The sequence below is a fragment of the Saccostrea echinata genome, unplaced genomic scaffold (assembly GCF_033153115.1).
Source record: "Saccostrea echinata isolate AGI-Se365-2 ecotype Australia unplaced genomic scaffold, CSIRO_AGI_Sech_v1 ptg000076l, whole genome shotgun sequence".
NCBI lineage: Eukaryota > Metazoa > Mollusca > Bivalvia > Ostreida > Ostreidae > Saccostrea > Saccostrea echinata.
This window is the reverse complement of record NW_026889825.1, coordinates 1,850,727-1,871,797: the sequence shown is the minus strand read 5'-3', so window position 1 is coordinate 1,871,797 and position 21,071 is coordinate 1,850,727. Positions and strand designations below refer to the sequence as shown.

The following is a 21,071-nucleotide window of genomic DNA, read 5'->3' as shown; positions in this document are numbered from 1 at the left end:
TTTTGCTCAGAAAAGTAAAGTTATATGATCGATAGCATTGTATATATTTCTTTGGCCGACAGTCAAGTCTTTTTTCCATTTATAGTTAAAATGGTATAGTGTAGTCATGAAAATTGTAAAGAGAGAGAGAGAAAGAGAGAGAGAGACTTTAAAGTACAATTTTGCGACCTCATATATCATTTATGGAAGCAAAACAACGCTTGAGGCCAACTTAAAAAAATTGTTAAGTTGCCCTCTCCCGACCGACTGGCTTAAAATGGCCTGACTCCAAACTTTTTTCAATCTCCAGGTATTAAGATATTTTTTTCCCTTTTATTCCTGGATTTTCCCATTCGTCAACATATATGTTGAAATTTTCTGAGAAAAAAAAAGATTTTCCCACCTACCTATCGACCCAATTTTTTTACCTTGTATCGGGAGAGGGCAATCAAACATTATTTTAAAGATGGCCTGAGCATGATTGGTGACATATAACCCACATACATCATGAATAATATTATGCATACAATCCGTTATGTTGTTAACTTTTAATGCAATGTCACACATTAGAACACTGCTGTTAATATATTCAACGGACAAATTTTTATAATCTAGTTCAAATCACGGTTTTATTTGTTGCATATTTCTTATAGTTATAAGGTCCGTTATTTGACATAATTCAACGATGTGACATCAGTAGGAAAATTTGATTGAACCTTGTTAAAAACAATTTCCTTAAGATGCCTTGATTTCGACCCTAATCTGAAGGTATGCACATTGCATGAATATTTGGTTAATAATATTTCATAAACATTCCGTTTCGAACATCCTGAATATTTACTCGTGACGAGGTGATATTTGTGGAAAAAAGATCATGCGTTGAGGTATTGTGAAATCACTAACTTTCGTGGGGGCTAAAAATTCTTTGTTTTAGAGGTACGAATTAAGAGACCCTCGAATTCATGACCACCACGAAATGTGAAATGTCATATACATAGCTACTCAACAATTCTTCATCCACGAAATCTAATCCCCACGAAACCATAGTTTTTCCTCAAACCACGAAAATTTGACCCCAAGAAATACATGTATGTGATTTTACAGTAGATTGAAACCTGTTATTAATGATTGAAAAAAAAATGTAAGGAGTGTTACATGTATCATCATATTTTCTTTGAGGGCTGTTCAGAGCATAAACTTTGGTTTAACGAGGTTCGCTCCTGCATGAGCTTTTGAGCAGATTTTTATCTTAACTTATATATCAAAAATTCTTAATAATGTTTTAATTCTTATAATAAATTTGGATTTTACAATGTCAATTAAGCTATATTCAGTTAAAACTCTATGATTAAATTCCATACCAAAAGCATTAAGTGAGGAACTATATTTTGTGGCGGAAGGTTTTTTTTAAAAGAAGAAAATGATCATTTTTTCTCTTTCGAAGTATTTAAAGTATGTTAAGTATGGATTCCTATATTTTACATGCAGTCTGCACACAGAGTTATTTTGTGCAGTGAGCTGTTTTATACTGGTCCTAAATTATCTATCAAAGAAACTGTCATGAATTCTATCATCATATTTGATAAATATAGCAAATATATGAAAATCAAGAAAAAAATCTACTGTAAAATCAATTACTGATCAGACATGCTGCCTGGACACAAGGAATCGTTTATTAATACATACGATGTTCCACGCAAAAGGTTCATAAAGAAAAAAAAACACCTTTGTTTAACACGTGTTGTTATCCCTGATGTTTTGGACTTGGTTAACAAATTGTGAGCAGACACAAGTACAGTGTTATCCAAGACATGTTCAATATAATCGAACTATTTTACTTTGAGTTAGAGTGGACTTTTTCCCCTCCTCATTTCAAAGCCCCATGGTTCATCTGTTAGAGAAGACATTTTGCCCATTAAGTATTATTGCAAGCTTGATGTAGTAAGGAATCCTCTCTCTTGGAGCCCTTAAATGATCAGTAAGTACACCAGTTCATTGTTTATCCGTCCGTCCTTTTAGTTGCCTGTCTAAATAACCGTCCCACCTTTCTTGTCCGCAGTACTAGTGTATTTTCTTTCCTTTGGCCCAATCTGACTCAAGGCTGACCCACAGAGGGCCCATAGCAATGATCTTATCTTTGTTTCTAGATAAAAGTCAATGTCTAAACAGGTGTTAAATCCTTTGGCCCAATCTGTTTCACACTTCTCCTTACAAGTTCTACAGGGTAAAGATTGCACTGTGACATCCAGCGAATATCCTAGATCAAAGACCAAGGTCGAAGCAAGTTTTTGTGAAATCCAAGTCTGGATTATTTAATTTCTGCCTTGGACCAGTTTGACATACATGTACTTCAAAAATGGCCTCTTTCCAAGCTAAAACAGTTTTCTATGTAAAATTCTTATCTAGATACCTAAATACATCACCTAAAGAGTGTACTTGGAAAAGGATGTGAAGTGGTCTTGAGCCAGATTTCTGCCAATAATAATGTTTAATAAAAATACGTGCGGGGCGAGAGAGAGAGAGAGAGAGAGAGAGAGAGAGAGAGAGAGAAGGCGTGGATTGGAGCACGTGAATTTATGGATTAAAGAGCATGTAAATATAAGGAATAACCGTCAGATTTTTAGTTTTATGACGATGACTAAGCCTTTGGCGTTTATGCAATTTATCACTCAAGAATATTGCTTGATCACATCATAAAACCAAAATACATGTATTAGACAGGTATTCCTTAATACAAACTAGATGTTTTCTTAAGACAGTAATATCCACGAGGAACTATTTGCCTCTATATGTTCCCTCCTGACCAATTAACTAATTAATATATTTGGTTACTTCAAAAAAGCCACAATGGTTTTCTGTAAATAACATAACTATACATTTATCAAATTGAGCATAAAATTCTCAGGTGAGCAAGTTGGTCTCTTCAGTTGTTAGTAATTCATATAATTTATTCATTACAAGTCTTAATTTAAATTATTTAATGAAGCATAAATTTTTTTAAGGAGAATTAGGCCTAATAAATTTATAGACATTTTATCGACACAGAATTTTGCCCGCTTACCCGATCATGACAATGCAAGGAGCACACTGCCGGTATGACCGGTCGATAGGGGATGCTTACTCTTCTATGGCACCTGATCCCGTCACTTTTTTCAGAGGCTCTTTTTTTCTTTTCTCATATTGGTAATTTGTATTGTTAAGATTGACTTTTGAGAATAATCACTGCTCGTTATCTTCACATTCCATGCTGGCCTCCTGGATAAAAATGAAAATTCCCAAACTCTGAACATCAACAGTACACCACCAATCATATTTCAAACGATGTTTAGCTTCTGTGTGAAATTTGAGAGGAATATTACGAGAACATCGTTTTTGTAGAAAAAAGTTATTTTTCGATCCTCAATCAACCTTTAGAAAGAATTCCGAAACTTTATTGCACATTTAAAGGCCACGTATTCCAAAAGATGATTTAACCACAGCGTAAAATATGAAAGACATTTTGGGAACTATGGTAGACTATGGTTTTGTAGAAAAACGTCGTTAATTGGCATCTAGTATGGAAATGAAAATTATGAAACCTTGTTGCTCATCTACAAGAAACAAGCAAATAATCTTTTAAAAGATATTTGGCTACTACATAAAGAGTAACAGATCCGTGAACCAGGTTTTTGTTAACAAATCTATCTTTTCGACTTCAATTTACCCCAGGATAAATACAAAAACACCAAAACCTTACTGCATATCCACAGGACACAATCATATTTCAGATGATGATTTGGCTACTGTAAAAAAAGTAAGAGGAGTTTGAGGAAGATTGCAGTGTGTTAGACGGACAGACAGACGGACCTTAATTACATCAAATACCCAAACTTTCTCTGGAAAGTGCGGGTATATAAATATAATGGGAAACATTTAAAATTAAAATAACAGGAGGGTAATTTGCATGACATAAAATGTATGTATATGTCTGTTTCTTGTAGTTACATTTAAGCGATCCTAAAGTGGGTCATATGTGGCATCACATCTGCCAAATTCCTTATACTTTGATAATTTATTTTAAAGAATATGGCAAAGGAGTATAAATATCCATTAATATATTTTAAATATGGTAACTTGTAATTCGTAAGGACTTTATTTTTGCTTAATTATGCGAGATCGACTGCCTGCTGGCGAATATTTTGTTCTTTCGTATATTTATAGTATAGAAGAGTACATTAAACAAAAACTTAAATTTATGAAATTTAATCTCAGTTATAAGTACCAAATAACTGTCTCGCTAATATAAGATTTCGCCAAAATAAAGTGATATACAGTATTTATTCTGGTTCCACATCATGCTTTTAAAAAGAAAATCTGCAGTACGTTTTATATTATGTATAGAAACTTATATCTTGTCGATTTCCTTCGTTGATGAAGAAACGAAACAAATACACGAACGAAGAAACGAAACAAATACACGAATCCTTACCAGCGTCAACTTACAACTCCGAGACTTTTACTAATGATTCATTCTATGTAATAATCATCCTTTGACAGTTAACATGTGATTTCTTTTGGGGCTTGAAATTTGATTGAATATTATCATGAGTATATTTTAATTTAGACAAGTACACCAGTGCATAGAATAACACTAATTACTCTTTGAAAAATTCAGTTTTACTCAGAATTGTCCATCACTATAAAAATAAAAATAATTCATAATTTGTGGAGGTTTGTACCAACCTTTAAAGGCGCATGGGGAGTGGTATGAAATTCATTTGTGAATTAGGAATTTCAAGATCAGAAAATAACTTGAAATATTCCAAAGTTTATGGAAACGGCGTTACCTCATTGGTCGAAAAGAATGTGGGTCACTGAGTCACTTTACTGGTCTAAACTGAAAGATACTTCACGTACTAGTGATATGAAACTGAATATGATTGTTGATTCAAAGACTAATTTGAGAGTACATTTAGGGAATGAGCAGAACTTTTGAATTATTAATATGAAAAAACGCCAGTGAGTCCTCATGAGTCACTACCATTTCGAAATGATAGCTTAATTCACAGTAGTATCACTTATTCATATTTATTCAGCATTGATATTCTGGTGTAGTATATCATAAAACAAAATCCAAAATGTTAAAATACAAAAGGAAAAGTCATATTAAAATCTCAAAAACCATTGAATATAAAAGTGTAAATTTAAATTAAAATGAGGTGCCATGTACACATAGGCAAGAAGATAATGTTTATATAATAAACACAGTTTTCCCTTTATTAGCTTTGAGGACAAGGTAACAATTAGTTACAGGGTGAATAGATAATCGAAGTGAAGAGAAGGTAGACTCATCTCGTTCACCTCAGCCAGAAAATGTAAAATTTGAAATTTAACACTTCCAGTTAATACTATTACTTCTTTCATAATATAAATGTCAGTTTTTATATTTTTTCGCTAATATTCACCCTTTCTCTGTTATGTTAATACGCTCCCACAGTCACAAAAATACATGTATGTTAAAATATATCAAAGGTCTATATTCGGTTATGACCAAACTTTGACGGAATAATCTAAAAATGTGTTCTAAACCAGGGGGATATCTGCAGACTTCAAAGCATTAACCATTTTCATCAGCCATGATTGCACATGTTAAATATGTCTGAGGTCAGGAAAATGGCGTAAATTCAAAATTTCCATGATTTTTATAGAAAAAGGTGTATACTGCGTCAATATTTTGAGTAAAAGTCATTGAGTGCAGGTGTGCTCCAAGTCAATGTTTTGCTATAATGTGTAGAATGATAATATTTATGAAATATGTGAATATTGTTATGGAGCAGGTTTGCGCTCTGTTAATTATATAGTAAAAATTGAATAAAGTTTGCCCATTTTGGCAACGCAAAATCCAAATAGTTTGTGACGTTATAATATAGAAACAAGTATTGGCAATAGCCTACTTCAAAACTAATATTTTTTTCAGCTTTTTCATACAATATATACATGAAATACATGGTAATAACGAACAGTATTCAAGCTCAAAAGCCCATTACAAAATACAAATTTTGAAGCAGAGCAAACCCGGACCTCTTAAACATCAGAGGTGGGATCAGGTGCCATGGAGGAGTGAGCATCCCCTGCCGACCGGTCACATATTTCAGCACATTTCAAGAAATTTTTCCTATTTGATTTATGGGGGCAAAAACATGTATTTACCGGATATAGCTCTTCATTTTCTTTGTAAACTGGAACTAATCCTGAGATACGTCAGATATATAATCTAAGTGGTTGTCTACAAAGATGACAGAGGATAAAAATACATTCACAAAAATGAATGAAATTGGGATATTCACAAGAAGATAAATAAAGAACCCCAAGATGGAACTAAGGATTTTTCTTTTTTAAACTTTGGACTATTATTAAATAGAAATTACATCTATAACAGCATTATTTATTAAAGTTTCAGTTTCTATATATATATATATATATATATATATATATATATATATATATATATATATATATATATATATATATATATATATATATATATATATATATATATATATATATATATATATATATATATATATATATATATATATATATATATATATATATATATATATAACGCCATGCAATTGTCATTTTTAAAGCAAAAACAGTTTGCACTATAGTTTTGACGTCAAGTAAGGTATTATGACGTAACAATGGAGATTGTAACGGGAAACCTGTACGTTTCCATGTTAATCCAGATTCAGTGATTTACAGAGAGAAACACATTTTTAAAGGTTAACAAAGGTTTATTAAATGAAATAAATAAATAAATAAGTTACAATTAACAATATTACAAGTCTAGGGGATGGTGGATACCTACTCGCAGCTTGTCGCAGTCTAGCACTGATCTAATCTGGCCGTTGCGAACGTCACGGTGGTCAGGCCGTTAACAGACGTCCAGACGTTGTCCCTGTTGTGTTGTTCAAATCATCACACTAACACGTGGGTCAGCCATAACGGAACTAACTTTTATTGAATGCGCATGTGCAGTACATTCTAATATACAAACCAAAGATACAATAGATCCGGAATACATCACATTCCTCCCCTTCATTTAAGATGTACAATTTTTTCAAGATTTTACAGTTATTAATTGGCAATAAAATTGTAGTACAACTTTGAAAGTCACTAAAAATGTTCCTGGCTTTTAGTTTTATGAAAAGCTACTTAGCTACGAAAACAATATCATATAAAGTGATTAGAATGACTAGATGACAAAAATGACTAGAACTAATGAATACATTTGCACTTTTACAACAATACTAATAAACAGAAAAGAACCTCTGGTTCTTACTGATTACATGGAGATTATTATGCTCCCAACACTGTGTAATCAGTATAATATTCACAAATTCAGTTTCTTCGGGGCCCGTCTCTCTCTTTGCGGATAGCGTCGAACGTTTGGAGTTGGCACAGACACGGAGGCTGAAGGTTCTTTTGACACCACAGGAGTTTTCGAGACATTTGGTGAGATTGCATCTTTTCCTTTAGGAGTACGAATTGTTGTTGGAACAATTGGCCTGACATGAGGAATTTCAATATTTGGTTCAGAATTGATGTCGCTAGTTCCACAACGAAGCTGATCAGCATGACGTCGCCATAGAGTGCCAAGTCCTGTGTCAACTGTGTAAGACAGCGGTCCAGTACGAGAATGTATCTCAGCAGGAATCCAACTGCGTTCTGCGTTCCTGTAATCTCTGGCCATAACCTTTTGTCCTTCTTTGAATTCTCTAACATTAGAGCGTATAGAAAGCTTCATCTGGTCCTGTCCTGACAATACCCTATCGTTCAGGTTTGGTTTAATCATGTCTAGCCTAGTTCGCAAATTTCGTCCCATTAGTAATTTAGCTGGTGTTTCATTTGTTAAAGAGTGTGGTGTAGTACGGTATTTGAATAAAAATGTGCTCAGCTTTTGCTGCATGGATGCATTGTCTCCCTTTGCACTCTTCATTGACTGTTTGAATACTTGAACAAGTCGCTCTGCTTGCCCATTTGTTCGTGGATGATATGGGGCAGAGGTAATGTGTTTAATGCCATTTTGTGCAAGGAATGACTGGAATTCTTCGGAAATAAACTGGGGTCCGTTATCCGACACTATAACTTTAGGAAGTCCCAGTTGCGAAAATAATATTCTTAACTTCTCAATAGTATTTGTTGCTGTTGTAGTCTTCATAGGGAAGATTTCCAACCACTTGGAATGCGCATCCACAATGAGTAGGAACATAGAGTTCATGAAAGGCCCGGCAAAGTCTATGTGTAGACGGTCCCAGGGTTCCTTAGGCCAGTCCCAGGGATGTACCGGAGCAGCCTTTGGCATGTTGCTATGTTGCTGGCAACCACTGCAAGTGGAACATAAGTTTTCGATATCTTGATCAATTTTAGGCCACCATACAAACGATCTTGCGATAGACTTCATTTTGACGATTCCAATGTGACCTTCATGCAAATCCTGTAAAACTCTGTCTCTAAGTTTCTCTGGCACAACAACACGATTTCCCCACATCAAGCAATTCTGGTGACAGGTAAGCTCCTTAAATCTGTTACTGTATAAACGAAATCTCTCGTCATCTGCAGGTAAGTCATTGTGTCCCTTGGAAACACAGTCCAATACGTGTGATAAGATATTATCTCGTTGAGTTCCAAGTTTGACTTGTGCACTATTGACTGGTAGTTGATCTATTTGAGTATTGTAAAATACTGTTGCCGTGTCCTCATAATCTGATGTTGTCACTGAAAGCGGTAGTCTACTAAGACCATCAGCATTACAATGAGATTTGGTGTTTCTGTATTCTATGTCGTAAGTATGCCCAGCCAGATACAGTGCATACCTCTGCAGTCGTGCAGCTGTCATGGCAGGTATTCCAGCACTGGGGTTCAGGATGCTAACCAATGGCTTGTGGTCTGTGACTAATGTGAAACGACGTCCATAAAGGTAAGTATGAAATTTAACAACTCCCCAATACAAAGCTAAGGCTTCCTTGTCAATTTGAGAATATGCTTTTTCAGCCTTGGTAAGTGATCTGGAAGCAAACGCTATTGGTCGTTCGGTACCATCGTCCATTACATGAGAAAGTACACTACCAAGTCCATATGGAGAAGCATCGCAAGCTAGCTTGACCGGTTGGTTTGGGTCATAGTGACAAAGAACTTGCTCTGACGTCATTATTTCCTTAACTTCTGTGAAAGCTTGTTCACACTGTTTTGTCCATTTCCATGTTTTATCTCCCTGTAAAAGCTCATTCAGTGGACCCAGGACTGTTGACAGGTTTGGTAAGAAGGAACGATAGTAATTAACTAAGCCCAGGAATGATCGGAGTTGGTGTAAGTTCTCTGGTCTAGGTGCATTAAGTACAGCATTGACCTTGTCTGGTGACTTCTTCAGTCCCTCCTCTGATATCATATGACCACAGTATGACACTTGTTCTTTAAAGAAGTCGCACTTTTCTAGGTTAGCTCGTAGACCAAACTTTTCTAATTGTTCTAAAACTGCATCAAGATTTGCAAGGTGTTCTTCATCTGTTTTTCCGCTTATGATCATGTCATCTAATACGCATGATGTGAATGGTATCCCCTGTAACACTTGGTCCATTGCACGTTGCCAGATAGCTGGGGCAGCAGCTACACCAAACTGTAGGCGTGTGTACTGGTATAAGCCCTTGTGTGTATTAATTGTCATTAGCTCTCTGGAAGACTCATCCACTTCCATCTGGTTGTAGGCTTGTGTCAAGTCTATCTTAGAAAACTTCCTTCCTCCTGCTAGTGAAGCAAATATATCCTGAATTCGAGGTAAAGGATACTGGTCCACCTTCATTACTGGATTTATGGTTACCTTGTAGTCTCCACATAGACGTACTTGACCATTTTTCTTCACTACAGGGACAACAGGTGAGGCCCATTTACTGTGGGTAACTGACTTGATGATGCCCTCCTTCTCCAGGCGCTTGAGTTCTTCCTCCACTTCTGGCTTCAGGGAATAAGGCACGGGTCTAGCCTTACAGAATTTTGGTTGAGCATTATCTTCCAGGTACAGTGTACCTCTAATTCCTTCCAGTCTTCCAATTTCTGACCCAAAAACAGCTTGATGTCTGTCGAGAATTTTCTTTAACATTGTGTCAGTTTTCTGTGTGGTCTATTGTAGCTTCAACACTTTCACTTCATGCCAGTTCACTTTAAACTGTGATAGTCCATCACGACCAAAGAGTGCTGGTCCATTCTGTCTGACTACTATTAAGTCCATGTTTCCCTGTTGCTGATTCAATGTCACCGGTACATGCACTGTGCCTAGAGGACTAATATTCTCACCAGTAAAAGTTCTGAGTTTTATTCTGGTCTTCTGAAGTGGTACATCACTGAGATTTTGTTTATAAAAGGCCTCAGGTATGATAGATACAGATGATCCAGTATCTAGCTCCATGTTAATTTGTTGTCCTTTGATCATCAGCTGGAGGATAATTGGGTCAACTTTGTTCATGTTATTAACAGTATGCACATGTAACATAGGTTCAAACTGATGTTCATCATGTTCATCATTGTCATTTAAGAAGTTCACTTTTTTTCCAGTCCTTCTCTCTGTGTCCTTCTTTTTCTTTAAACATGCCCTCTCAATGTGGCCTTTCTTTGAACAGTAACGACAAGTACTGTTTACATGTTTACAGCTTGTTACACTGTGCTCACCTCCACATCTCCAACATGGTTTGTGTGAACGTTGTTGTGGTGCTGGCATATGCTTTTGTGTCTGAGGTTTCATAGAAAAACGAGGTTTTGATTTCTGACTACCATTCACCTTGTGAACTGTAGTACTGGTGTTTCTCTGCTCACGAAGCTCTGTTGCATCACGTCCTGCTGTCTCCATTGCATGTGCAATTTTTACTGCAGTATCCAGGGTTAGTGCTGGTTCAGCAAGTAGTTTCTTCTGGACAGATTCACTGTTAATACCACACACGAATCGGTCTCTTATAGTGTCATTGAGAGTCTCTCCAAAGTTACAATGAATTGACAATTTTCTGAGTTCCGCCACGTATGAAAGCACAGTTTCACTTGACCGTTGTTCACGTTTGTGAAATCTAAAGCGCTCCGCAATAACAGAAGGCTTGGGGCAAAGATGTCTATTCAAATGTCCAAGAATTTGTTGGTACGTGAGATCTGCAGGTTTAGTAGGTGCAACAATGTTCTTTAGTAACCCGTACGTTTTAGGTCCTATTACTGCTAAGAATGACGGCACTAATAAGTCTTCAGACACCCCGTTAGCTTTAAAGTAAAGATCAACACGTTCTGTGTAGACATCCCATGTCTCGATTGATTCATCGTATGATCCAATCTTACCGATTGATCTGACCTGTAAGCCTATCAGTTGTTGAGCGTTTCCTTCTTCACCCATTTTGTATCAATCTGTATGTTTGCCGACTCTAAACCAGCATCCTCGTCGCCAAAATGTTGTGTTGTTCAAATCATCACACTAACACGTGGGTCAGCCATAACGGAACTAACTTTTATTGAATGCGCATGTGCAGTACATTCTAATATACAAACCAAAGATACAATAGATCCGGAATACATCACAGTCCCGAACGGCCTGACACACGCGCAAAGTCGGCAACGAACCCGACATTAAATGTAGTATAATAATAATATAATAATAGTATAATGTTACACAACACAATATTACAATAATTATTCATTTTAATACGTGACTAGATACATTGTAATAAATAACAAAGATTTAATAACATATATAGATACTATAAATCATCCACCATTACACTCTCCCCTTCTTAAGACCTAATGTATGCGACACATACATTAGTCAAGTACATAAGTATAAAGATAGTAATTTTTTATAACAGCTATAAGCATTCATTGCAATACATAACAATATGTAACAACATCATATTTGGCAACAAAGAATATTCGAAATTCAATTAACAGTCCATATTATACATAATATAAAACATGTACATGTATCATTATAATACAAAGGATTTGAAATTATTTCATTACAATTACAGTTTACAAAACAAATCTGCAAGTTACAGATCACCAGATACAGTCTCTAAATCACAAGCACAGATGAAAGGATGATGGAAAGAAACAATACCTCACAGTTCAGGAAACAAAAGATTAACAGCTTTGAGGTCCGCCAGTTCCTTCCGCAGGCGCAGGTTCTCGGCCTCCAGTTTGCGTCTTTTCTCCCTTTCCACGAGAAGTTCAGAGGAAGTAGTCTTCAAACACGCAAGTTTTTCCTCGACCGTTTTCCTCTTGAGATTGATAGAGTTGAAAAGGCTGTCTAACCAATGAATGTAAGCTAGGATTTCTTCTTGCGTCTCAGGGACGTCAGGAAGAGAAAAAGGAGGGAAATCCTGGCACCTGGTCTGGGTAGAAACATGGAGAGGTCGCAGAATCGAGGACACTGGTCGAGAGAAGTACTCCTGAACTGTGAGGGTCTTCTTGGTAGGTGGTTCCAACACATCAGAAACGGAAAGGGGAACCTCATCAGGCACCACAGGAGAGGAGGATAAGGCCACAGGCACAGATGTAGAAGTCAACGGCACTGGAGGAAGAGCATCCTTAGCCACAGGTGGTCTGGTCCTGCCGTAGAATGTGTAACTTCCAGGATGAATGAAAGATGCATTGGGTCTTGATGTTTTCTGACTCTTGGAAAGAATACTTTCCACAAATCCTTTGCTGGTCCCATGGACGCGAAGTAGATGAACTTTCATATCATACCGTCTACGGCAGGCGACCTTGCAGTTGACTACTGGGCATGAATAGGATATGACCTCTGGGAGATGCTTCTCCATCCAGTGTCGTTGAAATTTGGCCTTTGTATTGAAAGTCAGTGCTGGAGGACATCCATCCACAGGACAAGTCATGTCAGATGAGAAAAAGAACTCAATGTTCTTTGATGTCTCAGAACTTAGAGGTGCAAAGACAGGGGCGTCTTCTAAGAAGTCCATTTCTTTATCATCCACCAGGAGATCTAAAGTAAAATCTTCAAAGTCCATCCTTTAAAATAAAATAAAAAGAAATACTATAAACTATTTATAACACAGACATACCCCCCCCTCCCTTCTTAAAAAAAATGCTTATTTATGGGGAAAATCTGGACGGGGGTTTTACAAGTCTTCCTGCTCTTGTGAAACACTGCTTTTCTATCATGTCTTCAACACTGTCATCAGATACAGAGTTTTTGTCCGAATACAACTGAGAATATTCACTCTGAGATTCTGTTTCATTTATTTTGAACAATTTAAGATGATCAATATGAACAATTTTGAGTTTAGAACTTTTACAGTCTCTTATTTCAACTGTAATATCAGATAGTTTCCTTACAATTTCGTAAGGACCCGTCCATCCTAAGTCTAATTTTTGTTTTCCAGTTGGTGGATACCAACGTAGTACCAAAGTACCTACTTCAAATTGTCTAGGTTTCGTTTTCATGTCATAATAGTGTTTTTGTTTTTGAAAACTACATTGTAGGTTGTCATGTGCAAACTCAAAAGCTAATTGCATAGCTTTTTCTATCCAGTCTACATACAGAACAGGGCACGGGGATCTATGTATATCTAATGGTGATCCCACCATAATATCAATAGGAACTGAAATTTCCCTTCCTAACATTATTCTGTTTGGGGTACACTTTGTGCTCTCTTGTACAGATGCTCTATATGCCATTGTTAAATATGGGAGATGATCATCCCAATCATTTTGATTTTCATTGACAAACATAGATAACATTTGCTGTAAAGTTCTATTAAATCTTTCTATCATGCCGTCAGATTGGGGTCTGTACGGTGTAGTACGGGACTTATCAATTTCTAAAAGCTGACGTAATTTTGAAAATAAGTTGGATTCGAATTCGCGTCCCTGATCTGTATGGATACGCAGAGGTGTACCAAATCGGCAAATGAACTCGGTTACTAATTTGTCAGCTACAGATTGAGCTGTGTGTACAGGCAATGCATATGCCTCGGTCCATTTGCTGAAATAGTCACCAACGACCATTATGTACTGATTTCCATTTTCCGTAATAGGTAGAGGACCCATGATGTCAATGGCAATAGCATCTAAAGGCGCTGAAACATCTACATGTTTCATTGGAGATTTTCCCACCCCCGGGCCTGGTTTCCGTTTCTGGCAAAACATACAGTTTTGGCACCATCTACGAATATCCGTGGACATACCAGGCCAGTAAAATCGCGATCGAATTTTCTTTAGGGTTTTCTCGTGGCCCAGATGACCAGCAAGTCTACTGTTGTGCAACTGAATCATGATTTCTTTTCTAATTGACTTCGGAACAACTAATTGCAAAGTAATGGACCTGTCCTCATTCTCCCATTTTCCGTAAAGGATATTATTTTTAACCTCAAGTACCCACCATTGCTTTAACAGAAAATCAAGTTCTTTGTCTGAAGTTGCTAATCTAGGACGTTCATTTGACGCAAGCAAGAAATCTCTTACTGTTTTTATTGTATCATCCTCTGACTGTAAACGTTCAATATCTACATCAATACCTAACCAATTTGAACTTAACAATGTTTGATCATTTTTATTTTTCTGGTTTTGTTTATTTGTGACTGCTGATACTGTTTGGTTGGTTTCGATACAGGCATTGTTTTGCCTATCTGACTCCTCTGAGATATTGTCTTTGCTGCTTGGCAAGGTACCGTAACATTGGTTACAGTCAAATCTCTTACATCGGCGCGAGGGGCGTCTAGATAAACCGTCTGCATTTCCATGCAGAGAACCTTTCCTATGTTTAATCTCGAAATCGTACGTCTCTAGAAAGGAAAGCCATCGGGCCAACATCCCTTCCGGTTCTTTAAAATTCTTCAGCCAAAGGAGAGACGAATGGTCGGTGCGTAGGAGAAAATGTCTCCCATAAAGATAATGCTTGAAGTGTTTAATGAAAATGACAACAGCCAGAAGTTCGCGATACGTAGTGCAGTATTTGCTTTGAGATTTGGACAGTGTTTTACTTCCGTACGCTATAACCTTTTCTTGACCGTTTTGTATCTGCGATAAGACTGCACCAACGCCAAATGCGCTAGCTTCGGTATCAAGAATAAACGTTTCCTTGATGTCAGGATATGATAGTATCGGGGTATCTGTCAGTAACTTTTTAAGAGTAGTGAAAGCATTTTCACTTTCTGCGGTCCATTCAAATGGTTTATTTTTCTGTGTTAGTCTTGTTAAAGGGTAAGCGATTGATGAGAAATTGTATATGAATTTACGATAATACGACGCAAGTCCCAGAAAACTTCTAACATCCGAAATGTTTTCGGGTACCGGCCATTCCTTAATCGCGATAATTTTCGTCGGATCACACTGAATGCCGTTAGCTGAGACTACGTGACCGAGAAATGACACTTCGTCTTTGAAAAGAACGCATTTCTTAGGTTTCAGTTTTAACTTTGCGCTCCTAAATCGGTCGAAAACTGATCTTAAATTCTCTAAAGTTTCTTGAAAAGTTTTTCCAAAAACAATGACATCGTCTAAATAGACTAGACATTTCTCCCACTGGAGTCCGCAAAGTACAATCTCCATTAATCGTTCGAACGTTGCCGGACTATTTGACAGTCCGAAAGGCATTACCGTAAATTCATATAATCCCTTATGACTAGCAAAGGCTGTCTTTTGTCTATCATCGGGATGCATAACCACTTGCCAGTATCCGCTGGCTAAGTCGAGTGTGCAGAAATATTTGGCACCGGCTAGTGAATCAAAAGATTCATCCACTCTAGGCAGTGGATATGCGTCTTTCACAGTGACAGCATTTAAGCGCCGATAATCAACGCAAAAACGCGTTGAGTCGTCCTTTTTCTTTACTAGAACAATGGGCGAAGCCCATGGAGAATTACTAGGTTCTATTACTCCTTTCTGTAACATATTTTCTATTTCGTGCTCAGCAACATCTCGCTGAGATATTGGAAGTCGTCTTGGGGGTAGCTTAATCGGTTTCGCGCCCCCTGTGTCAATTTTATGAGCAGTGAGGTCAGTTCGGCCTAAGTTTCCGTCAGATCCGAAAAAAACGTCAGAATATTGTAAAACAAAATGTTTCAACTCGTTTTTCTCAACAGATAAAAGTTTATTTGACACATTTTCTAGCAGCGATTGCAAATGATCTGGTACACTTGATTGTAAAGACATATCTTTATTTTCTACTCCCGAACCTTTGCAATCATCATTGTCTATGATACAATCTACAGCTTGTATACTAGCTATGCATTTATTTTTTTTCAAATGTATATCATTGTCAGTAGGATTAAGGACAGAAAACACCACAGATGATTTTGTGATGTTGACAATTGATTTAGGTATGAGGACATCATGTCCTGTCTGGTCCCTATCTGGCTCTAAGATGCACGTCACATCATCCGAAATATTACCTTTGACATTGCCAGTAATAAACATCTCAGACCTAGGTGGTATTCGAACATTTTCAGAAATCTGAACTCTTGCACACGTATGATTTAAACTATTTTCCCTGCATAACTGAATTTGAAAGTGCGAGGACATCAAAATTCCTCTACAAGTATCCACTACCATTTCGTTGTCAGACAAAAAATCTAATCCCAATATACCATGAAGATCACCCAATTCTGCAATTATAATTGGGTAATTAAAATTTACTCCATTCATTCGGAGCGGGAAATTCGATTTCCCACAAACACGCAGGGGTTCATCGTCAGCTGTGGTTAACTTGTCTGCTACTTTTGTTAAGATCGGTCTGAAACTCAAAGTCTCATATATCTCCTTTGATAACAGAGACACCGATGAGCCGGTATCAATGAGCATGTTTGCGCTCAAACCACCAATCTCAACAATAGAAAACCAACAACTCTTAGAGATTGCCGACAACCTTACAGAGGGCCTTGTCAAATTTTCAGTAGTTAAATCGTTGTGAGCTGGGCTTTTGGCCCCGAGCTCAGCCCCACTTAGTTTAAATCACCAGATTTTGAGACAGAATCCGAAAATGTAACCTTTCTAGGACTTGATGCAAGTATGGGTGTTAATGACTTTGGGCAAAATTTACTAATGTGACCTGTTTGGTTACAGTTATAGCATTTGACGATTTTCTTTCGAGTTTCATCTTGCGTACGGCGAGAAATTATTCTGCCATTTTGGTTCTCTCTTTCTGTTAATTTTTGAATAGATTTTTGCATCAGAGCAAGCGATTTTTCTAACTCTGAAAGTCTTTTATTTTCAAGATTATTAGACTCGTTTGTTGCTTTCAGCGCTCGGACAGACTGAATTTCAGTATCTTTTGGTTTGCGAGGAGTATTACTTTGAACTCCTTCAAATGCCTCGAATTCCAGGGCAAGAGATATAGCCCTGTCTAACGTAGTAGGGTGTGCAAATTGCACATGTCTTCTTATTTCTTGACTACCTAGTCCGTTAATGTACTGTTCAATAACAATACTCTCACGAAGTGAAACTGGTATTGTCGGAAATGCGCGAGTAGCTAGTCTTTTTAAGGAGTAGTCATAGTCAGCTGCTGTCTCTCCTGAAAGTCGTTTCCGGTTCCGGAACTCGCAGCGGAAAGCAGTCTCGCGCTCTAAGGGATTGAATCTTTGCGTTAGAACTGATTTTAGAGATTCGTAATTTGTTAACTGGTCACGAGACAGATCACCGAGAATTCGCTGAGCAGCACCTCGTAAACTCATTGCGAGTTGTGCTGCTTTTTCTCTTTCTGACCATTTGTTCCAAAGTGACACCTGTTCAAAATGGCAAATATAATCTGCCCATTCCACGTTTTCTCCGGTAAAAAGATCGGGTTCTTTTTCTTTTCTTTGTCTACGTCTTTGATCTAGAAAGTAATTATTTGCATTCAATTGACCAGGGCATTCGAACGTTTGTGCACCTGTTGGAAACATTTGTTTGCTAAAATTGTCATTTATCAAACGACATTCAGAATTCTGAAAATTTTTCACATTGTTGGGCATGTTTTTCATTGGTTCAAAAGAATGTTTAACAGGAGGTATTTGATCATTCCGATCAAAATAATTCCGGTAAGGTGTTCGAACCTCTGAGTCTAATGGATAGACCGACTGCGCGCCGTATTTATTTTCAGCGAAATAATCATTTTCTACTCTCGACCCTGAACTGTAGTGAACATTTGGGGAAGGGTATATTCAATGAACTTTGATCCCCATCTGACCATCTCGGATATAGAGAAGTGACATTATCTTGACCGCATCTTGAGAAAAAGTAATTTTCTCTTTCATCTTCAATTTTATTTTCTGGTTCAAAATATTGCATTTTGTTTGTAACCTCCCGATGAGGGGTTTTATTTGTTTCACAATTCGACACCACATTTCGATTTTCAATATTTGTCATAGGTGTACTATGTGCAAAATAATTTCCCCTGGTTCGACCAGAGTAATATGGGTCGTTTTTATCTCCCCTTTCTGTACCCCAGTACCCGTTTTGTGTCACGTGATCGCCTCGATTGAAAATACGCTGAGAAGCTGAGCTATTTTGTGACAGTTTTTCATATGGATTGGACATGTTATCACTCAGATATGAGTCAAAATTGTTCTGAACATTTCGTTCAAACCCTACATTGTGACCGTTTTCCAGACTTGTTTGAAAAACCCCATGGTTTTCTTGTCGGTATGGTGCACTAGCATTAGGCCTAACATTACAAGAAGCATGAACTTCTTTATTTTCCACGAAACATGAAACAGGTATGTCATTGTCAACAATTGGTCTTTGAATACATGTAGGTCTATCTGATCTTATGTCCGCATCGCAGAAATTGTGCTGATTTTGAATTACCTGAGTTTTGTTGGAAATATTTTTATTTCCGTGAGATCCGCTCCTTTCTTCACTAGTACTAGCCCTTGCTTCCGGTTCATGAAAGCTAAACCATTGCCTAAATTTGTTGGACAGATTACTGAAAAGTGTTGACGCCATTTAAACCATAAAAATACAATGTAGAAAAAAAAAATGTTTTTCTTTAAATACCTCCTAAAATTCTGAACATAAATTGTTGATACGTTTGTTTGTTTGTTTGTTTTTTTTTTACAATAGACCGAAAAATGTTCTCAACTGTAAATCACCGGACGAGCCCCCAAAAAATGTAACGGGAAACCTGTACGTTTCCATGTTAATCCAGATTCAGTGATTTACAGAGAGAAACACATTTTTAAAGGTTAACAAAGGTTTATTAAATGAAATAAATAAATAAATAAGTTACAATTAACAATATTACAAGTCTAGGGGATGGTGGATACCTACTCGCAGCTTGTCTCAGTCTAGCACTGATCTAATCTGGCCGTTGCGAACGTCACGGTGGTCAGGCCGTTAACAGACGTCCAGACGTTGTCCCGAACGGCCTGACACACGCGCAAAGTCGGCAACGAACCCGACATTAAATGTAGTATAATAATAATAGTATAATGTTACACAACACAATATTACAATAATTATTCATTTTAATACGTGACTAGATACATTGTAATAAATAACAAAGATTTAATAACATATATAGATACTATAAATCATCCACCATTACAGAGATATTCATGCTCATCCATGGTAGTTCATGAGAAAATGAACTGTAATCTATTTTGTAAAGAATCATAGGGGAAATTTATTGGAAATGTATATATATATATATATAAATATATAAAAATATAAATATATAGATATATACATATATATATATATATATATATATATATATATATATATATATATATATATATATATATATATATATATATATATATATATATATATATAAATACGAGGGCCGTTCAAAAATTACGCGGACTCTGCTATTATTTACTTTTACTGACGTTAAATAGCGATGAAATTTTACAGAAACATATTTATAAATGATTTTAGTAAAAGTTTGGAACAACTTTTTGATAATAATTATTTTCTCTTAAAATTATTGTTGTTTTCTTATTGCCGATGGTGATGTACGGAGCACGGAATAATTTTTGAAAAACGAACTCACAGAACCCATAATTTTTCTCATTAATTTTCTATAATTCGCGAGATTATTCGACAATTTTCTCTAAAGATTCTTTATATTGTTACATAATTATGAATTAAAATTATTGACGTAATATTTCAAGTATTAACAGAAATACTGTTATTTTTCTCCGATGTGTTCCCTATAAAAACAACTGCAAAAATGACGTCGAGTGATTCGACGGAGCAGCGCACGTTTGTCAAATCATGTGTAGAATATGGAAAACGCAAACAGAGACCCAAAATATACTTGATTAAACATGTAATAAATCAGCGATAAGCCAGACATCTGTCTACAAATAGCACAAGAAAATTTCAGACGATATGGCGTTATTAAAAACGTTCGGGGGGGGGGGGGGGTTCGGAAGAAGATCATCGACAAAATCGTGATCTGGACTGTTACCGTTTTAACGGCGACCGACGTCACAGAATATTTCAGAAGTAGATGCAGTTTTGGGGTTTAAGAACAAACAAGATTTAAAACAATTCTCTAGTTTTATAGTTGCCAAGCTGGTTTAGGAATGATATATTGATGTCTATTATAAGTGGATAGAGTGACACGAATTGTGTATCAAACAAAAAAGAGAATACTATTTGAGAAAATGAAATCGCATATTTTATATGATGTCGTGACGTCGCAGATTTCACTTTAACTGCGCCGTGATTTCTTGATAGGTCTGAAGTAATCACTCAAAATTGATATTTATTTACAATATATTGACATGAAATTTTGTTGACCACTAAAGTAAAGATTGTATTATAATACGTGTGACTTTTTGTGTGTTTTTGTCGCTAAATATTTTTTCTCTGCAACTAGTCCGCGTATTTTTTGAACGCCCCTCGTATATATATATATATATATATATATATATATATATATATATATATATATATATATATATATATATATATATATGGAAATATTGTAGATGCAATGCTGACTGTATCTTACTGTTTTTGTATATTAGATATAACCAATTTAATTTATCTTATATATCTTATATATCGCATTTTATATTAAAATTTGTATTATACAGGCGTAGAATGCATTATAGGATATTGACATTCCAAAGATTTTT

General features: G+C 36.3%; 1 protein-coding gene across 1 annotated transcript; it reads right to left on the bottom strand.

Annotated features, from left to right (window-relative positions):
- Positions 1-7,354: 7,354 nt before the first annotated feature.
- On the bottom strand, positions 7,355-10,117 carry LOC133176549 (uncharacterized protein K02A2.6-like). The gene has a single exon (XM_061311663.1). The coding sequence runs from the start codon at positions 10,115-10,117 to the stop codon at positions 7,355-7,357; it is 2,763 nt and encodes a 920-aa protein (XP_061167647.1).
- Between the last annotated feature and the right edge of the window lie 10,954 nt (positions 10,118-21,071).